Source organism: Choloepus didactylus, chromosome 14, assembly GCF_015220235.1.
Source record: "Choloepus didactylus isolate mChoDid1 chromosome 14, mChoDid1.pri, whole genome shotgun sequence".
NCBI lineage: Eukaryota > Metazoa > Chordata > Mammalia > Pilosa > Megalonychidae > Choloepus > Choloepus didactylus.
Window position 1 is genome coordinate 59,371,026 of NC_051320.1, and position 25,992 is coordinate 59,397,017.

Sequence of the window (25,992 nt, forward strand, 5' to 3'; positions counted from 1 at the left end):
AGTAGTTTCGGAGAGGCGGAAGTCGCCAGTGGCGGAGAAAGTGGCTGTAATAAGAACCCGGGCAGAAAGGCTGCGGGGTGAGGACAAACCCGGAAGATGAAGGTGAAGATGCTGAGCCGGAACCCGGATAACTACGTTCGGGAAACAAAATTGGACTTACAGAGAGGTGAGACTGGTTGGTAGGGAGAAAGTGACTCCTGCGAGTCCCTGGTGTCTGGCCTCGGCTTCCTCGGAGTAAACCTCGCGGGAAGCTGGCGCTCTAGTTTCGTTCTTTCCTTGTTCTCCTTTGCCAAGGCGATCTTTGCATTTAAGGCGAGGGCAGGACTGGGTAGCTGATAAATCCACTCCTTCCAGTCTTTTTTGGAAGAATTTTTTCTAATGGTAGGTGGGAAATAGTTAGCTATGTGGGGAAAGCTCCCGCCTTCCAGGTGCTATCTGATTGTTCTCAGGTTCCGATTTCTGTTGAAAAGTGGAGCTTGAATGAACCAAACTTGTGAATTGAAGTGGTTAAATAGTTAAACAGGCTTCTTTAAACCTTTCTGCTGCTCTGACTTCTGGCCACTTCACTACTAATGACGTACTTCTGGATGAAGAGACAAAGATGAAACATAAAGCCGTCAGTTTTCTCTTATCAACAACTTTTGTGGAAAAGTTTGATAAGTGAGTGATTACAGTGAAGTTATTGGGTTTTATTTATCCGTACTGGTCTTCCCCATTAACACCAATGTATAATTATACGATCTAATCATGAGACCTAAATGACAAGAAACCAATCGTGCATGATCAGAACATTTCAGGAGAAGAGAATAACAGGTATAAAGGCCCTAAATTAGGGTAAGCAGAAGCAGAATTTGCTTTTAGACATTGAGGTTTTTCAAATATATGGGCTTACAATTATCTCCTAAGCATATTTACTAACTGAGACAACATTTTTGGCATCATAGCAGAATGATTGAGAACATTAATTCTGGAGTCAGACTGCCTTGGTTTGAATCCTGGCTCCACCTGTTAATAGACAATTTCCTTAATCCCTGCACCTCACTTTCTTCATCTGTAAAGTGGGACATGGTATGCAGGAGTGCTGTAGAGATGAAAGGAATATAAGGTGTATAGAACAGTGACTGGTACACGGTAAGCTCTATATAAGTGTTTTTTAAGTAACTGAACAAAGTGTTCAATAAATGATAGATAATAAGAACATAGCAACATTATGGGCCTGTCAGTACAGTGTTTGTCTCCAGAGCTTAATGGTGTTCACTGCCTCATAAGGAGCTTAGAGTTCAGTTGAGCAGACTTTCATTAGGCACTTGTTTTGTGTCTGGCACTGTACTAGACCTGGGGAGTACAGCAGGACGTACTGGAAGCCCTGCCCAAGAGAGCCTACAACTCAATAGAAGAGTGTAGTTAGGACATATAAAAGGCAAAGCTGTTATATATATAGGATCTAGTTATTTAGCAAGATGTACACATTTCATGATTTCCTGGCAATTTTGAAAATGTTTCTAGACAAGAGGACTTTTACTTGTGTTTTCTTCGTAGTGCTAGGCATAGAACAGAGCCCCTCAAAAAGGCTTCTCGAAAAGTAAGTTGCGATAGTTGTGGAAGACCACAGGAAATATTAAATGTGAATTATTTTATTAAAAGGAGTCATTATTATTTCAGTTCCAAGAAACTATGATCCTGCCTTACATCCTTTTGAGGTCCCAAGAGAATATGTAAGAGCTTTAAATGCTACCAAACTGGAACGGGTATTTGCAAAACCATTCCTTGCTTCCCTGGATGGTCACCGAGATGGAGTCAACTGCTTGGCAAAGCACCCAAAGCACCTGGCTACAGTCCTTTCTGGGGCATGTGATGGAGAGGCAAGTGTTACTCTATGTTGATATTTTAAACTAAAAATAGTTACAATAGAAATGTTTTACCTTTAGTTTTTAGTTACTGGGAGTTGTACTTTGATTTTAGTCCTTTCTGTGTCCTGTTTTCTGTAGTTTCCAAGACTGAATTCTATCTGAAGTAATTATTTTGGTAACTCCTTGTCTAAACCTAAGAAATTATGAATGTAGTAGACTTGAGGCTCACTTTGACAGTAAATAAAATAATAACTTATGCTTACAATGAAGGTATTTAAGTGTGATATTTTTTCCACAGGGGTGTTATTAAAGATTCAACACCTGGCTCCAGTGAGGAAAAAAGCTTTGAAATACCTTAAACTAGAATTAACAGAGTATTTGACAGATTGAATTTCTGCTAGTTGAAATACTTACCCATATGCATTACATTATTTTAATCCAAAGGATTTTGTTTTTAGCTGGCTGGTAGAGTGATTCATAGCCTTTCCAGTGTTAAATATATTTTTCTTGGAATGCAGTATTTCTGTGTTTAAACATTTTATATAGTTCATTGAAATTTCCTGGTATGATTTATCATAGGTGAAAATTTGGAATTTGACTAAACGAAAATGTATCCGTACAATACAAGCACATGAAGGTTTTGTACGAGGAATATGTACTCGCTTTTGTGGAACTTCCTTTTTTACTGTAAGTATAATGCCATTAAGTCATTAAGACTTTTCAACCTCTGTGAAACTGATCTGATTGAATAGATTATCTTCTGAGTTCATGTATTTGTTCTAAGACCCCTTTGGAGTTTCACAAAGCAAAATACTATTAAAAGCTTTGAGAAGTCCTAGTTTCTTTAATGTAATCCAGCTTTCCCCATATTTTAAATTTTTACAAATAATTACTTAGCATGTTACTGAACTAATATTCTGTAGAACTCTGAGAAGTAGGATGGGAGGTGAGACTAGAAAGGTAGCCAAAATAGGCTACGTTGTAAAGCATTCGGTCATTTAGTTTACCCCATAGAGGGGTAAACTGCCTGACCCTGTATATAGTATGTTGTAGAAGAGATTGGGTGGCAAGTTGGTTGCAGCTAAGATCTCTTCCAGTTGGTTATTCTGAATATATTGGTTAATTTAATATCACAGCCAGAGGATTGACTTGTTTTTTTCTTAATGCTTGAAATGAATGAAGGCTGAAAATGTTTCATATTCACCATTCATTTCTCCCTTTTTTCAGATGCTTTTAAGTAATCTTTGCTTTGACAGAGATGACACATGTAAAAGCCATTTACTGGCATAATTTTAGCACTTATGCTTTCAAATACTGTTTGTATACAGCGTTGCAGAAGGTAAACCTTTATTACCCAGATTACCTAGTATTCAAGAAATCCAATTTGTAGTACCAACAGGTCCATCCTCAGGCTACCCATACTGGAGATGAATTGTTGTTCTAGCTGTGCATATATTCTTGTTTGGCTACTCAGTTCAATAAAATGTTCTTAAAGCTATCTTGGATTGATGGTCTGCTAAGGCTTATACTCAGTAGGTTATATACAACAGTTCATTCATTACAAGAAGTTCAAACTTGGCTTGCAGACACTATCAGAAGCTCAGTTGAGAGAATCAGTCTTCAAGGAGAGTGTGGTCAAGGACACAGTTTATATTGTCGTCCATAAATGCTAAAATATTCCACTGAGTCAAGCCAGACCAGCCAAGACCCAGATACCTAGATTACATCTTACTGACTCCCAGTAGAATTGGTGTTCCTAAATTGACTTTTGTTGTGATGCCAAATTCAGAGTTGTTAATAAATACATTTATTAAGAATTAAGAATTCTATTCGTTAGCATCTTCAACAAAGGAATTCCTGTCTCATCTAAATACTCAAACCTCTCTCCTGATCACTTATCTATTCTGATCTCATTGCACCATGAATTGTTTTGTAGGAAAGTTTTCCTTTTTGAATTGGATACAAGAAAGAGCTAAATTCACACCCTTCCCATAGAGAAATATATATCTTTGTTAATATTTTTATTCCAAAAGTGAATATAGATTGTATATAACATAGAAATGTAAAAAACAGAAACTTGATGGACCCTGAAATAAAAACAGTATTTGAAAGCATAAGTGCTAAAATTATGCCAGTAAATGGCTTTTACTTTGAGTTTACACTAGCAGTTTGGTATTTTTACAATTGTGCAATACCACATATATGATTACTTTATGTTTTTAACCACAAACCAGATTATACATTCTGTTTTGCAGACTGTTTTACCTAACAGCCTGAATAGTTTTCCAAGTAAGAACAAACAGATCTTCTTTATGCTTTTTAATAACTACTTGGTTTTCCATTGTACAAGTGTGACATGGATCAAATCACTATTGATAGGCTTTTGGATTATTTCCATTTATTTGCTATTGCAAACAGTGCTGCAGGGAAAATCATTGTACATATATCTCTGTTCTAGTAAATTTTTATAGGATAAATTTCTAGAATTTCTGGTTCAGAGGGTAGTTTCTATTTTAAAAGTTAATAAATATTACCATATTGTCTACCAAAAAGATCGTATCCATTTCCACTTTCACTAACTATCCCCATTACCCTCGCCAACTTTGGGTATTCTCAGTCTTTTGGTCTTTGCCAGTCTGATGGATAACAAATGATTTTCTTTCAGTTTCTGTTTAATTATTAGTGAAGTTGAACATCTTTAAATAAATTTATTGGTGACTTGTATATCTTCTATGAATTACCTATTTCTGTTCTTTTCTCTTTTTTCAACTGGATTATTTGTCTTTTTCTTAATTTGTTTATAAGATCCCTTTGCATTTTAGAGGCATTACCCCTTTGTCATCAGTGTTGTAAACTTTTTCCCCAGTTTTTTCCTCTGTATTTTATTTTGTTTTATGATACTTTTTTTTTCCCCCAAAGAAGCTTCAAGTTTCCGTGGAGTAAAATTTATCAAGTGTTTCCTTAATGCAGTAGTTCGCAAACATTTTGGTCTCAGGACATCTTTACACTATTGGTAATTACCAGGGACCCCAAAGAGCTTTAGTTTTTGTAGAGTATTTCTGTCATTACTACCATATTAGAAATTTAAGCTGAGAAAATTTAAAACACTTACTAATTCATTAAAAACAATATAAATGCATTAAATAGTAACAGAAATAATATATTTTTAATGAAATGACCACATTTTTGAAAAACAAAGAATTAGTATGAGGAATAGCATTCACTTTACATTTTTGCAAGTCTTTTTCTTGTCTGGCTTAATTGAAGACAACTAAATTCTCATGTCTGTTTATCCATTCAGTGTGGTGTAATATGTGGTGTGGCTGAAGTGTAAGAAGAAAATCTGACCTCAGAATACTGTATGCAAAAATAGTGTATGAAGAAAATCCGACCTCACAGTACTGTTGAAAAGCAAACAGTATTTTCATAGCCTTTTTAGATGATTGTGAATATTCTTCTTTGATACTACACCAAAACTTGACAAGTGATAATTTAAAGATTACAGCTATCCAAAATCTAAAGCCATATCATGAACCTTCCATACACTGTTAAGTTAAAATTCTTTAGTCTGTCTTGCACTTTGAATATACCTTTTACTGTTGCATTATTTAGTAACATCATGCATTGGTGGTCTAGAAAATATTGGTTCACCAAAATCTGCAGATCTTCTAAATGTTGACACATTTCATTATATAATATTTTTAAAAATCACATTTTAATATTATCATTGAGGTTATCAGAAGCCTTTAAGTATTGAGTAACTGTCCAGCTCATGATGGTAGATGAAAGTTTCCTAAAATTTTTATTTTTTTTGCTAGACAGCTCACAGTTTATCATTGGCAAAAGTACTGACAGTTGTTTTCCATGAAGTGACAGGATTGCTTCATTTAATTTGAGAAAATGTCTGCCAAATATCCAACTCTAAATTACCAAATTGCTACAGCCTTGATTCATGCTAAAGGCCAACAGTTTTACTTATCTAAGCTTTTACATTATCTGTGCAAATATCAACACAGTAAAAAGGCAAATGATACCTTAGTAGCATTATGAAAATAGTTTTGATCTTACAGACCCATGAAAAGTTGTGAGAGGTCTGTAGATGACTGTTTGAAAACTACTTGCTTTAATAGCTTCTGGATTTTGGTGTCATGCATAGAAGAGCTTTATTCACATCAAGATTATAAAAGATGTCTTCCATCTAGTATTTTTATGTTTTTATTTCATTTTTTACATTTAAAATTATCTGGAATATATATTTTTAATGTAAGGCATAAGATGAGGCTCAAACTTAATAAATGACTAACCTGATATCACAGTGTTGTCATATTGTAGTTCATTTCCCACCCAATTTGAAATGCTACCTTTATCATAATGACCTTTTTTGTCATATTTATGACCCTGCTTTATTCCTGTTCTAGTTTCCTTTTGCTCTACTCATAGTATTTTATTTTTTACTTTATGTGCTTTATGTTTATTTACTGTAACAAGGTAGATGACCAATGCATAACAAATACATCAATAAATAAGATACAGGAAGGATATGTGTTATTTTTTAAACTGGAGATACTTATAATGTGATGTATATTTGGCAAGCTTATGTTTTATAGCCGTTGTTCATCATCCTCATTATAATATAACAAATATTTTTTAGATTGGTGATGACAAAACTGTGAAGCACTGGAAAATGGATGGACCAGGCTATGGAGAAGAGGAAGAGCCATTGCATACAGTTTTAGGAAAGGTACAAAAGTAAATTGCCTATTAAAATTCTTCCCTTTTACTTGGAATTATTTTGTAGTTATATATTACCAAAAAAAGATGAAAATAAGAAATGAGAGAGACTTTATTTAGGCTGCAGTAACTGACCTATTTTAAGCAAGATTTAATCCAGTTTAAGTTCCTTGCAGCCAAAAAATTTGATGTTCATTGTAGTAGGGTTTGATTTCTGTTTTTAGCTAGAGAATGCAATGAGACATTGCCTATATATCAAGGCTGAGGGGGAAATGTGTAAGTTGAAAGGTCAGAAAAAATAACACTTCAGCTTCTGTCTGATTTATCTCATCATAGATCTTGCACAAGCTGACACTTTCTTACTTGAAAGAATCCTTTAGGCAATGAAGAACTGTAATAATGAGATACTTTTTGAATATTTATCATTTATGTTTCTCACAAATTATTCTGCAAATCAGATGATATGGTTTAATTTTAGCTTAAGTGTATTTAGAACATTTAGCCTACCCATGTTTTATACTGCTTACATTGTTATATTAAGCAAAAGATATACTGAAGTTAGATTTAAAACTTTAAGCTAAACATGCATTTTTAAAATCACATCATCTCAGAATTATGGTTAGCATATATTTTAGGTTCTGCTTTTCAGGTTTCAAGAAGTTGTAATTGTTCTTAAAGGGATGTGGTGATGGGGAATGAGTATGCAATAGTGCTAATTTGCAGATAGTAACAAAGTAGTAATTTCTAAAACTGGTTTCATTTCTCAAGGTGTTCCAAAAGTTTTTGAAGTATCTAGTCTTACCCTTATCTCTGTGGTATTAGGAAATAATTTTTTATTGTAGAAAAGTTTGTAGGAGCCACCTCCATGAACAGAAAATAATTAGAAACCTGTAGATGCTCTGAAAATTCTTAAAAGCTAAAAGTTTTGGCTAAATATTTCCCTTTAATTTTGCAAACATTTTTCCCCATATAATACAAAGGTAAACTTTATACTAACTTTGAGCAGATTAATCACGTTTCAAGTGAATAATATCAAATTTATAAGATTTTAATGTTTTTAACGATATTAATATCTGTCTCTTTCAACCTCATTCCTCCCCCCAAATTTCAATCCAGTTATTGGTATCTATGTTTCCATCCTGGGTATCAGTATTTTATGTGTTAAATGTGGATGAAAGGTTTTTAGAAATTTTCTTTACAAGTCATTACTTGATTCCAAGATGCTTCAATACCCAATGATGATTTAAAAGTCATTCCAATGAAATGTAGTCAAACAAATGCAGTTATCACTTCCACATCGCAGGGGGCTAGGGATGCAGTGTCCCTGTGATCTAGAAAATCTGCATAAATTTTTTTTTCTTCAGGATTTCAGAACACTCCCCAGCTGCCTCTTGATCAGCAGAGGCTGCCTCTCCTGTTACTTTTATATTGCATTGGCTAAATCTTTTTTTAAAACTTTCAAACCAGCCTTTGCTGGCCTAAAATCCGTAAAGGTAGAACCTTTGCTTTCATTTTCCTTTAAGAGACCGTTTAAGGACTTAGCCTTTTCTTACATGAAGCCAGAATGTACTGGAATGCCTTTTTTATAACAATCCTGCACATTTCTAGCCTTTGTGGGTCATCTTCTAGCCTTCTCCTGTCATCTATGGCTTCCACAAAAATCCCCCCAAATTCCCATTTAATATCTCATGCTGACCCGCGATATATCAAAACCCTGATGGGGAGAGTCATGATGTAAAAGGGTTAACTATACCCTATGCTACCGTTTTTCTCTATTCTCAGAGTGTGTGATAAACATCACTTATGGTACTATTTTTCCCTTTAAGTAGGGGCTTCAAAGAAGTTTCTTTGTGAACAGGAATTTTATCCAAAAAATGTATAGATAAACATTTTGAAAATATTATCCTGCAGGTTGAAAGTAGCAATGATATCCATCTATAACAACCTCTTTACTTTTAAAGACAGTGTATACTGGAATTGATCATCACTGGAAAGAAGCTGTTTTTGCCACATGTGGACAGCAAGTGGACATTTGGGATGAACAAAGGACTAATCCTATATGTTCAATGACCTGGGGATTTGACAGTATAAGTAGTGTTAAATTTAACCCAATTGAGGTAATGTTTCTTTTTAAAATATGTTCTGCTTGTTGTTTCCTTATTATTTTTTAATGATAATGCCTTTTCAGTTCTGTTTAGGAAACGTGAATGCATGATATAAGTATTTTCTGAATTTTAAGTGTTCTGGCATTTGGTCAGTTTTCTAGATTATATCTGAGTTATAATATCTTTGGTTAGATCTTAACATGTTTGCCCACAGTTCAGTCCCAGATATCTGTGTAAAGCATCATCGGAAGAGGGATGTATGCATAGGCTCATGGGGATGGTATCCAAGCAATTATTTTACTGTTTAACTTTAGTTTTACTCATACCTTCAACAAAAATGTTCCACAAATTATATCATTGCATCTTTAGGAAAATGTTAATTTTTCTTAACCCTCTTTGATGCCAAAAGGAGCACTTAGTATTCATTTCTCTAATTATTTGTAAGTGAGAAGGGCACCAGTGCTTCATAATAATATGCATGATTATTACTGTACTATATGATCATTAGTTACAGTTATAATTTCCTATGCTTAGAAGTCTGATTTGTGATTCCCAGTTCTTCTCAGGTCTATGGGAAGGGGTGGAGATTGGCCATTACTTACTGTGTATTTAGGTCTGAATTTAGGAGAGGAGGCTACCCAGATGACTCAGCTAGCCCTTGGATTCTAGCCCTTTCATTGAGCTTTTTCTGAATGTATAAGAGTAAGTGAATTCATTGCCTAGAGGACTCCATGGAGACACCTTCTTCCTGCAGAAGGAAAAGGAATTCATTGCATGTGTGAGCTGATTTCAGAGTTTATTAGGAGGCTGTCATGAAGTTGTACTGGAACACAGCCATGCATATTTGTTTATGTATTTCTATAGCTGCTTTTGTGCTACAATGGTAGAGTTGAGTGATTGCGACACAGATCATATGGCCCACAAAGCTAAGATATTTATCATCTGGCCTTTTGCCCAAAAAAGTTTGCTGTTCCTTGATCTAGAATATCTATTTACTATATCTTGCTCACACTATCCTCCATCTCCCTTCTGTGTGTTCCCCATGATTGTGGAAGTGAGGTGTGGCAAAGCAAAGCAACTTTGCAGAGTAGAGCCTAAGTGATACCAAGCATAGGCTACAAACAAGTGATTTGTAGGTTCATTTTATGTCCTACTGGGGGTGGAGTTAGGCTGGAACTGTATTTCCTGCCATTGTGCCTTTGCACTGACCTTGTACAAGTCACAGTTTTTCTCTATATTTGCTTTTTTATTTATAAATCAGATTAATTATACCTCAGTGTACTTCATAGTTTTGTTATGAGAGTAAAATATGATAATATATGTGAACATTTTAAAAAGTGCTACCCAAATTCAAGGTGGTGATGTTATTTCTGTAAAAAAAAGCCAGGAGGAACAGGCAAATATTGATTCCTGCTTCTCTCGGGGACAAATAAAATCTACTTCTCTGTTTGGTAAACACCTAAATCAGAAGAGGTAATGGCCAATTCTAAAGTTATTATTATTAGTAATGACTTAGCAGCCATGTTTTTCAGATTTGTCAGTAAGACAGCTCTATTTGTTCAGCTGTGTTTCTTTATTAACCCTATGAACTGACTTAGTCATGAAAGCAAATGGTGAGCATGTCTTATCTTGCATTAAACATAATGAAAAAGGCATGTTCCTGTGAGCAAACGGAGTGTATTTGTTGCCTCTAATCATTAATAATTAATTTTCTGTTAAAATATTGAAGCCTAGAGTTCTGGTGAAGCCAAAAGTTTATGCTGAGCCTTGCCACCTATTACGTGTGAAAGTTGGCTTTCATTCTGGCAGAATTTTTTGCTTTGCTCAGATCCAAGTCTTTGTTTTTAGAAATGGAACCTGGTCAACCTTTAGGTGACATAATGAGAAGCCAAGAAAAGTTGAGTCACTAACTAGGGGAAAGTTTCAGAGAGGCAGTGAATAAAAAAGGGAGGGTTTGGGAAAGGACTGGGAGATCATGATTGTAGCATTAGCTTTATGATGCTTTATTTAAACTACACATAAACATGCAATTGGAGTTAGCTGGCCATACAGCTATTTAGTAAAGAACCCTTATTCCTCTTACATTTGCAATAGGAAGTAATAGTAGGCAGAAGTCACGAGTTGTGATTGTGCAGAGCCATGAGTGAGGAGGAATGGTACTACAAATGGTTGGATTTAGGGATCCTTTAGTAGGTAGAGGGCATATTTTCACTTAGTATTCACCAAGCATTATTTAAGCACCTTGCACATTTGTAAATGGCTTAAAAATAAATATTTGAAGCATCTTGAAATGATTGGACAAAGGACAGGCCTAATTTTTACAGAAAGTTAAGAAAAATGAGGAAGTGTTTACCTCTAATAATCAAAGCAATACATTCCTATAGCTAGGAAGTATTTATTATAGATATTAACTTTTAAATGACACTGTCTAATACTGCCCAGATCGCAGTAAAATTGGCATATTCCCACACTGCTCTATACAACTCTTTGGGAAATAATTAGCCCTGTGTATCCAAAGCCATAAATATGTTCATACCTTATGATTAAGTAATCCCACTCTAAAATTTTACCCTAAGAAAATAATTCAAAAGAAGGGCTAAATGTATGAAAATGATTATTTCTAATAGCAAAAAATAGGAAACAAGTCTAAGTCAAGTAATGGATAAGTAAAATATGTTCTGTTATAAATTAAACACAGTATTCTCTGTACGCTATTATCACAGGATATAAAATACATGCATAGGGATTTAACAATGAAAATACTTAGAGTTCTGAGATTATGGGTGATTTATTGTCCCCTCTTAAAACGGACTTTAATTTATAATTTTTTTTTAATTCAGTTTTATTGCGATATATTCACATACCATACAGTCATCCATGGTGTATAGTCAGCTGTTCTCAGTACCATCATATAGCTGTGCATTCATCACCCCAATCTATTTTTGAACATTTTCCTTACACCAGAAAGAAACAGAATAACAATAAAAAATAAAAGTAAAAGAGAACACCCAAATCATCCCCCCCATCCCACCCTATTTTTCATTTAGTTTTTGTACCCAATAACTGTGTTTTAACATAAACATGAAGAATAATTAAATCATTTGTTCACTGAATGGACAGGTATGCTGCCAGGCTTGGCTTTTAACTGGTGATTGTCACACTTATTTTTAGACATTTCTCTTGGGAAGTTGTGCTTCTGACAGGAATATCGTACTGTATGATATGAGGCAAGCTACTCCTCTGAAGAAGGTGAGTTTCAGTTTTGTCTTTTGCTTTATACAAATGGTAATGTAAATCAGAGTGATACTATAAATTAGTGACTGAAAATATGAAGTAAATATTTTTTAATAATTTTAAATTGTTTAAAATTTGAAATTATTTTCAGAGAGATGTTCTTAGAACTCTAAGCGTTGATAGTGACATTCTCTCAGCTCCCTGTTGCTATTTAGAGACCCTTGTGTTTCCACTCTTATGCAAAACACCTACCTTTGAGGTTCATGCCATCTGGCTATATGCCTGACATCTCCTGACTGCTGCCTCACTCACTGAAGCCTTTGGAATCTGTCTCAGTCTTCTCATGCGTCCCAATTCCTACCACCCACCAAGGTGATTTCATCTTTCATGTGGACAGTCTATCCTATTACCTAGCCTCTGAGTCCCTTGTCTCTCTGCATTCCAGCTACATTCATTTGTATTGTACTTCAATAGTTCACTGCTTTGGCTTTCACCCAGCAACACTCCACTTCTGGAATCTTAAAACTTTTGTTTGCTGTCTCTACCCACAACCTTCTTTCCTTCCAACTCTCTCTCTCTTGCTCCCTTTCTTCCTGGTGTTAAATCTAACTGATACCCTTTAACCCTGTATCTTCCTCCTTACCCTATCTTCCCTGGAAGGCATAGTTTTACTACCTATTCAATCTTGACACCACTGATTCAGGTCATGAAGAAATACTCACTGAGTACCTACTCAGTCGGCACTGTACTGGGTACTGGGAATATACCACAAGGTTCTTTTTGTGCTGTCGTAATGTTTAAAATTCATTGTAGGTTTTATGAAAACAACAAATATGAAAACCCTAATTCACTAATACAGACTACAAAAGGATTATTTTTGCTAACTATTTACCAATAAAATTCCTTTTAAGTAGGCGCTCCTCTATTGTATATAAGATAGGTCTGGAATAGCACATAATTTTCTAGGAACACAAGTATTGCTGAAAGTCACTAAAAACTTATGGAGATACCCACATGTCACAGTCTAAAAAGTGGGCGAAAAATACATGTTCAGTGAACTTTTACTTTGCACTGACCTTGTATAAGTCACAGTTTTTCTCTATATTTGCCTTTTTATTTATAAATCAGATTAATTATACCTCAGTATATTTCATAGTTTTGTTGAGTGTAAAATGAAATAATTCTGCATCTGACTACTGCAGTTATTTAATAACAATGTTTAATACTCATTTACTTATGAAAGGTAATTTTTCCAGAAAAATGTTTGTAAAGATGACCTAATTGATGTTTTAGTGTGAAGTTCAAATTATGTGCAGACCATGCTTTGTGATAGAAATTAAAAGTCCCTCTTTTCTCAAAAAAAATATTTTTACAAGTGTTTTGTGAATGCCTTGATAGAATTGTACTGGTTATCCTGCTGCCAGTATTGTCCTGTATATCATTTCTTTGAAAAATCTTTCCACAGGGAGTTACAGGTTTTTAGTGTGATGACTTCACTGTATATTTGGGGTGACTTCAGTGGTGATATTTTGATGAATCCTGATGCTATAGAGTAGAGAAAATAGAAAACTGTTCACTTTTTTGCATGTTGGAATAGTTATGTGGTAATTCATTAATATTCGGTGAGACTTATAAATAGCACCAATATTCGGTGAGACTTACAAATAGCACCATAGAGCAATGATTTTAGTGCCAAAAATATTTTTAAATATACTTAATAATATGGTACTAGTAGTTGGTCAGAAATCATGACTTACAGAACTTTAAGAGCTGCTATTCTACTGTATGGAACTACTTATAACCAGATTTTAAGCTATGAATAAATAACTTAGGAAATCCATATTCTGGTTGTCCTCAGAAAGTAAAAAGTAGTTGGATGACATTACAGTGTGTATTATAATAACCTTAAACTGTTAAGTGATCTGTAGCAGCTTCTTAACATCTTGTCATAAAAAATTTTAAAGTAATTCCAGATTGCTTCCAGGATAAGACCCAAACCCCTTAGACCTAGAGCTTTTCTATAGCCTTGTCTTTCTTTTCCCTTTTTATCCTTCAGTGCAATGTATCTTTTCGATGTCATCTTCTAATGTTTTCCAGAATAATGTGCTTCTTTGTGGTCCACTGAGCATTTTTGCTCATCATTGCTTTTGTGATGCTATTTCCTTTTGCCTAGCATTCTCCTTTGTTTAGGACTGACCTCATCCTACAGGCCTTTATGACCAAGCTTAAAACCTCTCTTGTCCCTCAAATCTGAACGGTTTGCATATTCTTCTCTGCATTCTGGAAATCCCATGATTCCAGTTACTTGCTGTATAACTTCATATTTTTGGCTGGGTTGTATTTTCTTTCATTGAATTTATTTTACCATTTTGGCTCTTTGATGTCAGGTACTATATCCTAGTCTTTGTGTCTTCCATAGTGCAGGCATCTAGTTAGTACTTACTGAATTGAAAGTTCTTACACTAAAAGTATTGCAGCACATTAGTAGTATAGTAATACTTCAGACCCCAAGACTATCATAGGCCATGTATGATGTTTTGTTTCTGAAGGTTTTATAAGTAATTCAGATAATCAGATTTATTTGTTCAGTTGCATGTTTTGGGGTACTGGTTTGACGATTTGTTTAAATAAATGTTATCCTGTTCAAGGTACATGTTACTCAGCAGTTCTTAGGTGGTCATTCCAGGACTTAGATATCAAAACTTACTACAACTTTAAGCTGACTCTCAAGAGGGAGAGGAATATTGTCAGTGAAGAGAGGAGAGTAAGCCTAAGTTCTGATTTCAAGTGCTAGAATTGTGGGTGCACAGAAAGGGCTATATATCATTCCTGTACCATGAGCCCATTTTCACAGTTCCAAAGTGAAAGAAAGGCTTTTAATGTTTGTTTTTGTTGTTCCTAAATCATTTTTATAACATGAATAAATTCAAAAATATTAGAAATAGAGTATATTCATTGAAATTTGACTAGATAAATAGGATAATCTTTCCAAAATACCACTTTAATCATTTCTCATTTGTGTGGTATAGTGGAAAGATCATACATGAACTTTGGCATTAGACTCTAAGTGGGTAACAATCTGAGTTTTTCCTGTAAAATAATGATTGTAACAACTACCTTAAAGCACATTGGTGAGAAGAAAACATAAAACATGATACTTAAAGCATTTAGCAGAGTGCTGACATACAGTACTATACTAGTTTAATAAATGTTAGTTTCTATCCCTACCCCTAACCCCCACCTCATTTTTTAATGGTGCTCCATTACTTTCAGATTGAAGAAAAGAACTATAGCCTGACTCTCAAGGCCCTGCAAAATCTGGTCCCATTTTGCAATCCATATATTTATTTGTTTCATTCAGTCTCTTGGGCAGCATTTACCTAGGGTTTGTCAACCTGCAAGTTTCCTAGATGGATGCACAGTTGCAGACAGTGCTCTTTTTTATTGTTTCTCTGTTCTATCTACTAAACTATCAAGTTCCCTGTATCTTTTCTAAATGCAGTAGTTCTCAACCAGGGGTTGTACTTGCCCACCAGATGTATTTTTGGAAATGTGAGAGGGCATTTTGGAGGCTGCTACTGGCATTTAGTGGGCAGGTGCCTGAGAGATTAAACACGCTACAGTGGACAGTCACATACAACAAAAGGTTGCCCTACTCAAAATGCCAGTAGTTCCTCTTTTTAGAATACTGGTCATTCACTGATTAGCTCAAATCATGCTTGTCTTTTGAAACCTTCCCTCTCCATCCAGACCCTAAGTTGACACCATTAACTTTTGCCCCTATTTTGATACATTCTTACACATCTCATTTTCCTGCGTAAAGTTTAAGTTTTTTTAGGTCAAGCTACCATGTATTAAACATTTTTATATTTTTCATTATTTACCATTCTGTTATGTATTCAGAAAACAAAGGTTGATTGATTTTTTCCCCATTGCATTGAACCAGAACTGTGCACATAAGAGGTGTTTACTAAAAATTTGCTTAAATCAATGAAAAGGAAAGGAAATGAAGTGGGAAATTTACCTATTTTAGAGGAAGTTTATTTTATGCTAATGGGATAGTGTGTGTTTCCTTCCTCAGGTTATCTTAGATATGAGAACAAATACAATCTGTTGGAACCCTATGGAGGCTTTCATTTTTACTGCAGCAAATGAAGACTACAAGTAAGTTTCCCCTCTTTTTAAAACTTATGTCTATCACAAATGGCTCAACTGTATAAGTTTTACTAATGAAATATGTGTCACTAGGTAGTATACTTTCATATTTGTTAGAGCACTGTTGTTTGTGAATTGGTGACAAAAAGCTTGGGATTTATTCATGAGGCAGTGTAGTGTGTCCACATGTTTGAACAGGAAATATAATATGATTGATACTTTAGAAAAGTTATTCTTAACAATGGTGGATAAAATCAACCAAAAGGGGAAAATTGGAGGCAACCAATTTTGGAAGCTCTTTTGATCTTGGTATGAAATAATAAAGCTATAATGGTGGAATAGAACACTAGTGAAATCAAGGCAGTGAAAACATACCTGCTCTGTACAGGGTAGGCACTGCATATCTCCAGAGGACACTTCACATTGCAACTTATTTGCGTGGTTTCTGGAGTTGTGCAAAGCACAGCTTGTGCAATCATAAGTCGTAATCCTGGATAAATGCTATAGACCGGGGTTTCTCAGCCTCAGCCCTGTTGATACTTGGGGCCTGATACTTCTTTGTTGGGGGGGGCTGGCCTATCCACTGTAGGATGTTTAGCAGCATTCCTGGCCTCTGCCTACTAGAAGCCTTCTTACTTGTGACAACCAGAATTGTTTCCAGGCATTTTTGCCCCTGGTAGAGAACCACTGCTCTAGATCAGGAATATAAGCAGTTTTCTTCTCAGAAATTTAGCTGCAAGGATCAGCATGACCTTGGATGAAAATCCTGTGCTATGATGGAAGACTAAAAAAAGAAAACAATGATTTGTCTTTTGATGAGAGCTACATGGCATTTGGGATATTTTATCATTAGCATCAGTGACTTTTTGCAATAATGGTATTAAAAAATATTCTTTTAGAAGTATTGGGTGTTTTTGAACATTTTACTTTGAACTAATTTTAGGCCTACTGAAAAGTTGTAAGTACCTGTCACCCAGCTTCCCCTAATATTAACATCTCACATAATAACAGTACAATTAGCAAAACCAAGAAATTAAAATTAGTACAATATTGTTAATTAAACTAGGACTTTATTCCATTATCAGGTTTTCCCCTAATGTCCCTTTCCTGTTCCAGGATCCAACAGAGAGTCCAAGTTGCATTTAATTGTCATTTTTCCTTAGTCCACTCAATCTGTGATTGTTCCTCAGCCTTTCTGTATCTTTCATGACTGTAGTACTTTTGAAGAAGACTCAGCAGTGATTTTGTAGCCTGCCCCCTAACTTGGATTTAACTGATGTGTGCTTCTCAGTGCATTGTATCAGTGTGTATGTGATATGTCTTAATACTGGTGATACTAACCTTGATCACTTGGCTAAGATCGTGCCTGGCAGATTTCTTCACTATAAAGTTACTATCTTTTCCCTTTGTAACTAATACTATCTTTGGAGGGGGGATATCTTGAAACTATGCAGATATCCTTTTTCTCCTCAAACTTTTGCTCACTAATCTTAGCTTTTTGAAGAGTTCTGATGTGAGGAAATTGTTCACAATAATGCTATATTACTGTTGTCCATTGCCCATGATGACTTACTTGGAGCCCCATTCTGTTGGCTAAGAATTTTTAAATCTTAAACTCATTAAGTCATTGTTTTTATCAGTTGTGCACTAAGTATAGTTTTCTGCTTTTGGCACACCTGGAAAGCTGTGATCACTCTCATATATCACTGATAACAGTGTAGTGCAGTTTTGTTGGAAAGTGATTTGGCAACTTAAAAATGCTCATGCCTTTGGACCTAATAATCTAACTCACAGGAATCTGTCCAGATTTAATTGAATATGTCCTATTTAATTAAAGATTGAATGACAAACAGTCAAGTATTGGGATTTCATTAAGCATTATTTATAACAGTAAAAAATTAGAAACTATATATCAAAAATTGGGGAAATTATTTAATTCTTATGTAAACATGTAGCCATTCAAATCTTTTCAAAGATTATTTAATGATATGGGTAAATGCTCATCATATGCTAGATGAAACAACAGAATACAGAGCTTTTATACAGTATTATCTCAATTTTATTAAAATGGCATGGTGAAAAAAAGAGATTAGAAAGAGCTAGTTTTCTCTGGGTGGTAGAATTAAAGGTAATTTTTGTGTTCTTTGTACTTTTAAAAACTTCCCACATTTTCTACAATGAGATTGCTATTTATAAGGAAAAAAGTGTGTGTGTGTATGTGTGTGTATGTGTGTAATCTTAAGGAATAATAAAAACTTGATATTTTTCTCCATCCCTCAACTTTTCAAGTGTGAGATGTGTGTTATTTAGCTAATGGGTCTTAGTTTTACTAGCATCTCTTGGTACTGTGTATAGCTTATTTCTAGAAATTTATGTCAGATATTTAAAATTATTTTTTCAGCTTATATACCTTTGATATGCGGGCACTTGACACACCTGTAATGGTACATATGGATCACGTATCTGCAGTGCTTGATGTGGATTACTCTCCCACTGGAAAAGAGTTTGTATCTGCTAGCTTTGATAAATCTATTCGAATTTTTCCTGTGGATAAAGGTCGAAGCAGGTATGTGACTATCAATAAACCATCTATTTTTCTTTAATTTATTTTTTGTTTTTAATCTTGATGATCTTTTATCTTTTCTGAGAGGTTGGCTGGTTATGTGTATATGGTGGGACTGTGTCATCTATGGGCAAGCATCAGCTTACCAGGTAGTTACTTTCATTGACTAGGATTATTATATAATTTGTTGGCATGAACTCTCTGTTTGTCTTAGGGCCAGGCCTTTTATTTTGGAAACATTTGTAAGTTTTTTTTTTTATAGTAAACTTTTAAAAAATGATTTTGATAATGAAGAACTTGAATGAGTAAGCTTTTCCCTAATGTAGTTTAAGAGCAATTAATAATAATTATCCTTACAATTGTTATTCTGTAAGTACACTTAATATGATTCTAGTGTTTAAAACATGTGTTGTCTTGTACAGCTTGACCCTCTACCATATATTATATAGTAATGAGTATATTTATACATCTATATTGTATATTATATCCTATATCATATATTATTGTAATGAAGTTTACAGAAATTATGGCATTGTAAGGGATTTTTAGGGGTAATTTTGACTGTGCTTGATTTTTTGTTTTACAGGCTGACTTTAAAACCTAACACTGTAAGATACCACTCCCTATGTGGCATGCTGTAATTTACAAAGCACTTTCACATACATTCTCATTGTGATGTAGATGCGTTCCTGGAACACGTATAAAACAAGTCCAAATAAATTGAAGGGAATTTTCCCATTAAAAAATAGTCATAAAAAAAAAAAAAGATAAAGGTAGCACGTTTCTCTTACTTGAAGATAAGACTGCCTCCGTTTTAATATACTCCTATTAATTACCTATTAAAATTCTGTAAAACCTAAATCCCATTAAGATAATATAAATATATATGCATATGCTTATATACATATATACATCCATGTTTGTGTATATGCATATACATACATATTCTTCCTTCGTTGAGTGGCCCAGTCTTGCTTGATGGAATTATAGTTAGGTAGGGAGAAGATGAACCTGGTGAAAGATAATAGGGAATGATTGGTAGTAGTAGAAAAGGAAAGGAGGGAAAAGTAGAATAACAAGGAAAGAACAGAGAACTATATAATGAAGGTGGGTGATCTGCACTAGAGGACAATAGCATGGAGCATTTCCCCAGTGTAATAAAGTCGCAGAGAATCTTCCTGGGACCCTTCTTCACTTAAAAAAATCTAGAGAACATTTGGTTTGGTACTGCAGCTTCAACAAGGTAGATAAATTTGGCCATTTTAGTGCAAGGATGAGAATTTCATTCACCATTAATAATTAATCTAGCTTCTACTATGCTGAAGGTTAAGGTTTCTGAACCTTCTGAAAGAATGATGTTCATGTTTTCAAAGGCTCATCCTCTCCTTCCTCACCCTGTTTCTCTTCCAAAAGAACAAAGAATAGGGAGAAGTGAGTGAGGTGCCTAGGGTGCAAAATTTAAGAAGATATTCTTAGGGTCGTGCAAGTGCCAACTCTGCATTTGTGCCACCCTGGAAGTGAGTGCCTTCTTAAAGTTTGTGCTACATAGATAACTCACTTGTTTTACCCATAGTTCCAGCCTTTCCTTTAGCAACAAAAGATCTTTCAGACAGTGCCTCCTCCTAAGAGACAAATCCTCATTCATGTCCTTTTTGGGTGTAGCCAACCTGTTTGCCTCTCTTTGATGTTTTTACTTGTGATGGTTGCAACTTTGTCCACTCTTCATTTGAGGAAGCCATATTGATTCTTAAACCTCTGCCACCATGATTAGTTGCCAACAAATAATTGTTATCATCACTGTTTATTGATTATAAAGGTGGTTTGCCTTTGCTTGAGTCAAAAGCATACTGACCAAAGTGTTCTGATGACTTTGATCTTCACTCCATTATCTCTATTCTAGAACTCCTGATGGGTAGCTTTGGTTTCTTTGTGGCTTTTGCTCCCTTTACTTGTAACTTGATATTCTCCAAACTGTCAGAAAAAGTTTGTTGGGACCATTTAGTCAGACCCAAGGCAAGGGGTCGCTGTTCTCTGGAATGTTGAGAATCAAGAGAGTATGAACTTTCATTGTTTCTAGGCACAGAACCTCCCAAGGTAGTAGGATAATTACCTGTCATTCTTTTCTGACATGATACATAGGTAGACACAAAGAATGGAAGAACAAAGAGAGAGTAAGAGAAATAAGAATCAAGAGTCTTGCCGCTGAATTCAGACTGAATTATTCCAAAGCCAACTTGGGCAGCTAAATGCAAGTCTAGCTAGCAAGCTCAAGTTATTCCAAAATTGTATAAAGCTACTTCCCATTAGCAGGGTATTGTCTCTTGTCATTTGGAGGTTTTGTGATAACAGTCTTAACGTGTTACTTCCTGTTAGGTTTATATAGAAATGGTATTATCTCTTACCTTTGCTTTCATCTGCTTGAAATTTAGTTCTAGTTCGTTTCTGTAGTCTGCTCTAATTTACTATCATTTAAAAAGTCAAAAAATATTTAGGCATTACTTTGAAGAGCCTATCTTTAAAAATATTTTCCCTTTGAAATACTTTAAAATGGTTAAAGTGAATTTTAAAGTAAAATTTGAGTAGATTCTTTATAAATACTACAGTTAATATTGGGAAGTAGTCTTCTCTTTGGATTTCATTCAATATTTACTAAGCAAACAAGTGAATCAATAGCAATCACATGGAACAATTAGTTTATTTTGACTAATATATAAAGAATTTAAGTTTTTTTTAAATGTATTTATCTCCTAATACATAATAACTTTTAACAAGCTTTATAAACCTAGTGTATGTGTAAGTATCAGCATATCTAGAGGTTAGGACTGAATAGTTGACCATTAAGGAGGGTTTCAAGTTGGTTAAATAGCAAGCCATTGGATTTGACTGGCCTGGTATATGAATAGATTACTTGTAATGGTTGTAAAGCCTGATTGAATTTCCTAACATTTAAACTCATTACATTGCTTTGGAAAAAAAGACCTCTTACTTAAAAAGGTAGACTCTGTAAGAATAAGTCTTGTAAAAGCAGAGCATTGAGGGAGGAGAAGAAAATGTGGGTTGCCTCATCTATTTTTTCATTGTAATAGGATGTTCTTTCTAATCTCCCCTCAGATTTTAAATAAATTTCTGATGGTTTACCTATGTGTTTACATATTCAAGAATTCAAAACATCTGTCAGAAACATTATAAAACACTAGTTTTTTGGGTATACGTCATGGATATTTGTTATAGATATGAATCATACTTGATTTGGTCATCTCGAATGGGTTGTCTTTTACTGTACATAGTTTGTTGAGCTTGGTTCTTTTTCACGTGCAGTTTGCATTTTAAATTATTTAGTGGAGATCGAGGAAATTTTTTTTCCTCCAGAAGTTTCATCTTTTTATTTTTTCTTTGTCTTTTATTTACTTTGTAATGCTTTTCTTAACACTTCCTAATATAGTACCGTCTGTGAATTCACTCAGCATGTTTCACAGCCTTTCCAGAAAGGTATGATATTTGACATCTCCATTTATGAAATGATTCTTAACTCACCAGACACTTATATAGACCTTTTCTCTTTTTTCACACATGTAAATGATCACCTCCCACTTCAATTATTTATGCCTTTTTAACAATTTGACCAAAATAAAAAATTATATGTTAGAATCAACAATAAGGTTATATTCTTTGAATGCTATTGCATTTATTTTATTTTCCAGTAAAATTGATGGGGTGGGGGAGGATGGTTGCGGACCTGAATTATTTTTTAAGGCTTATTTTAAGAGCAAGCCATTTTTATTGTTACAAAATTACTCCAACTTTAACATTATAGTTTATTTACATTATATACCTTCATTTATTTTTTGAATTTTTCTGTGAATCTGTTTTTACTAAGTTTGTTTTTATTTTTCTTATTGGATTAGATTTCTCTGAAGGCAAGAACTTTTTTGTTGTTGTTTTTTAATTCCCGAGTACATAGCACAGAGCCTTGCTGATCGGACTCAATAAAAAAATATATTAATGCAGGTGTTAATAATAGGGTGGTATATGGGAGCACTGTATTTAATGTGATTTTTTTTTCTGTAAAGCTGCAACTTCTCTAATAAAAAAATACATTAAAATTAATTTGAATTTCCCTTTTATACTCCCTCAGGATTCATAAGTGGTATCCTGGTATTGATGGGTAATGATTAAAGAAAATCTGTGTCAAAATCATCCTAAGGGTTTTAACTTAATTATTCTATAGGGAGGTTTATCACACAAAACGAATGCAGCATGTTATCTGCATAAAATGGACTTCTGACAGCAAGTACATTATGTGTGGATCTGATGAAATGAACATTCGTCTGTGGAAAGCTAATGCTTCTGAAAAGTTGGGTGTGGTAAGAAACCCCATTTTCTTTCTTTGAAGTAAAGCTGGCTTCTCATTTTATTGGATATCATCATTTTGTGGAAATTTATTTGAAGTACTTTAGGTATGTTGATCAAATTGGCATAACTGTGATAAAAATAAATTAGCAACAAAACAGACAAGGCTGTATTAAGATTGTTTTTTCATGTCAAAAACACCCTCAGGTTGCCGTTGTTAATTCAGATATTTGATAATATTTGAGGCCTTCTTGGTTCCTTTTGTTTTCCTTGAGGTAGGAAGGGATGATATAGGGAATAGAAGCTTAGAATTTAGGAGAATACATATTTTTCTGTTAGAGGCATAGTAATCAGGCAGATCAAAAACAAGTCCCTGGGAGGTCTTTTAATATCAAAGAAATGGTAAAATACCAAAAGCTTTGGACTTTAAAAAAGATTCTAGAAAAATATAACAGAGATTATCATTGGCTACTTGCATCTGGGTTGTGGGCTTATGATTGATTTTTGTTTTGTTCTTGTTTTCATTTTTCTAAGTATCCCATGTTTTCTATAAGAAACATACAGAGCTTTTATATCAGAAACAAATACTAAGTTTAAGAGAGGAAGTTTAAAAGTGGATTAACTTTCTACTTAGCCTGTCTAAACAGTAATTAAAAACAGTTCTCAGTTTCATGATTGGTAGGTATTGTACCATGCCTGGATCTGAATTCATCATTAAATATTCCTCCAAATCATATCTTCCTTAACATTTGTTAAACAAAGCCCTGTTATTATGGAATTGATCATTTTTCTCTTTTCTGTATGGTTATTTTTACAGAAAAAAAAATTTGAGAGATTGCTTTAGGTGTTATTTCTGTAATTTATGCCTAGGTAAAGTCCACCTCAGTGGTCTATATAGCCCTACTCCCTCAGCACTGCTGTTTTTCACTTGGTGGCATCTATCCAGATTGTAGGCATGGTATCTAAAAGGATGTTCGGGTTTGCAGAGCTGGTATATTTGCATGAACTTGTAAAGGGCACAATTACATTAGCAATTTGGGTTGCATCTTTTTAAAGTTTAGTTTTTGGGAAAAGGGTGTTTCTTAGTTTTGTTATACTAAAGCAAAAGAGGGAACGCACCATTCATTAAAATACCCAAATGCATTTTTTTAGCTTACGTCACGAGAAAAAGCAGCCAAGGATTATAATCAGAAGTTGAAGGAGAAATTTCAACATCATCCTCAGATAAAACGTATAGCTCGTCACCGACATCTACCAAAATCTATCTACAGCCAGATTCAGGAGCAGCGCATCATGAAAGAAGCTCGTCGACGAAAGTATGTTTTGGGGCATTTGACTCTATTTCAGGATCCTTTTCTAACTTTCCTCTGTCCTCTCACCAAAAACAACAAAAAGCTACCTTTCAAGAGAGTAGTTTATGTGCAGCTGTACGTTAGAGATGTTTTTGAAGATATATCTGGGCTTTTCTCCCCTTTTCTTTTTCTGATAATGGGGGAAGTGCTTGATCATCTGAGATTTTGAGACTTTGCATTACCCATTTTTGAGAATTAAAATGAATTGTATAAAAATAAGGAAAACACTGCTCATACTAAAAAACTAAAATAAATAAATAATGTTTTAAAAACTATTTCGGGAGTAGTTGGAATTAAGAGGTATCATGTGGATAAAACAGAACTTGCACCCTACTCCCTTCCCATCACTGTTTCCCCTGTGGAATAACCTCTTTGGAATCCTTGAATTCATGGCAAAGTATATAGAAACTCTAAGACAGTTCTTTTTATTATTATTATTAGACTGTACAAATGACTGTCTTTGGGTAGGTGTTGGAGTTGAGTCTATTTAAAATATTTTAATAACTGTAGCAGATTTTAAAATGTAGTAAAGGACATTTATATGTAATGGGATCAGAAGCAAATAAGTAATAAAAGTTCATTTCTAGCTACTTTTTACTTATTCCTGTTATGACACTTTGTTTTTTCAGTGGGTGGTATTCCAATGAAAGAAAATGCTTTATGATTTCTCTAAGAAAGTTTTCTTTGAGTAAGATAATTGCTCATAAACGTGCTTACATTTTGCATATTTTATTTCTAGGGAAGTGAATCGTCGTAAACATAGCAAGCCTGGGTCTGTGCCAATTGTATCAGAGAAGAAGAAACACATAGTGGCAGTTGTGAAATAATATTTGGTATTCCTGTCATTCCTAATGTATAATTATGTTATATTTGGGTGTGTAAATTCTACAAATAAAAGTAATGGCTTCAGTTTATTATCAGACGTTTTATTTATAGTTTCATTGCTCATTTTAGCTACCCTGAAAAACTTTCCTTAAAGGTGACCTGGTTGCCAGGACTATCCAACATTTTATACTTGGAACTGCGTTCTTATTTTATTGAAGAGTATAATACTTGCAAAGTAGCTTAATTTTTGCTGTCAGGAATTGCAGTTATACTTTCTCTCTGACCTATCTATTATGTAGTAGACACTGTGTGTTTGAATTTACGTTTAAGACCAGCATCTCTTTGTTATCCTTAATATTGGATTGGATAATGATTGCTGTGATTCTTTAGAATCTCTGATTCCACCTAACATTTAGAACTATGTCAAAACTTTTTTCAACTGAATTTATTTTATGTGCTTTATATGTATTTAACTTTTTGGGACTTTAAAGATGACTAGCCTGCATTTATAAACTTGTATGTATAATTATAATTTGTGGTCAAGATAATACAACATACTTTTCCTCAGCACTGAAACTTTGATCCATTTCTGATCATTTTGTTCTAGTTTGCTAATGCTGCCAGAATGCAAAACATCAGAGATGGATTGGCTTTTATAAAAGGGAGTTTTTTTGGTTACACAGTTACAGTCTTAAGGCCACAAAGTGTCCAAGGTAACACATCAGCAATCGGGTACCTTCACTGGAGGATGGCCAATGGTGTCCAGAAAACCTCTGTTAGCTGGAAAGGCACGTGGCTGGCGTCTGCTCCAAAGTTTTGGTTTCAAA

General features: G+C 34.3%; 1 protein-coding gene across 1 annotated transcript; it reads left to right on the forward strand.

Annotated features, from left to right (window-relative positions):
• Window position 1: 1 nt before the first annotated feature.
• Window positions 2–25,254, forward strand: DCAF13 (DDB1 and CUL4 associated factor 13). The gene is made up of 11 exons (XM_037802799.1): window positions 2–166; window positions 1,663–1,862; window positions 2,430–2,537; window positions 6,502–6,591; window positions 8,543–8,698; window positions 11,858–11,935; window positions 16,002–16,084; window positions 18,477–18,641; window positions 22,867–23,002; window positions 24,141–24,304; window positions 25,080–25,254. Exons 1-11 carry the CDS (start codon window positions 97–99, stop codon window positions 25,165–25,167), a joined length of 1,338 nt encoding a protein of 445 aa, XP_037658727.1. The 5' UTR covers window positions 2–96; the 3' UTR covers window positions 25,168–25,254.
• Window positions 25,255–25,992: the final 738 nt, after the last annotated feature.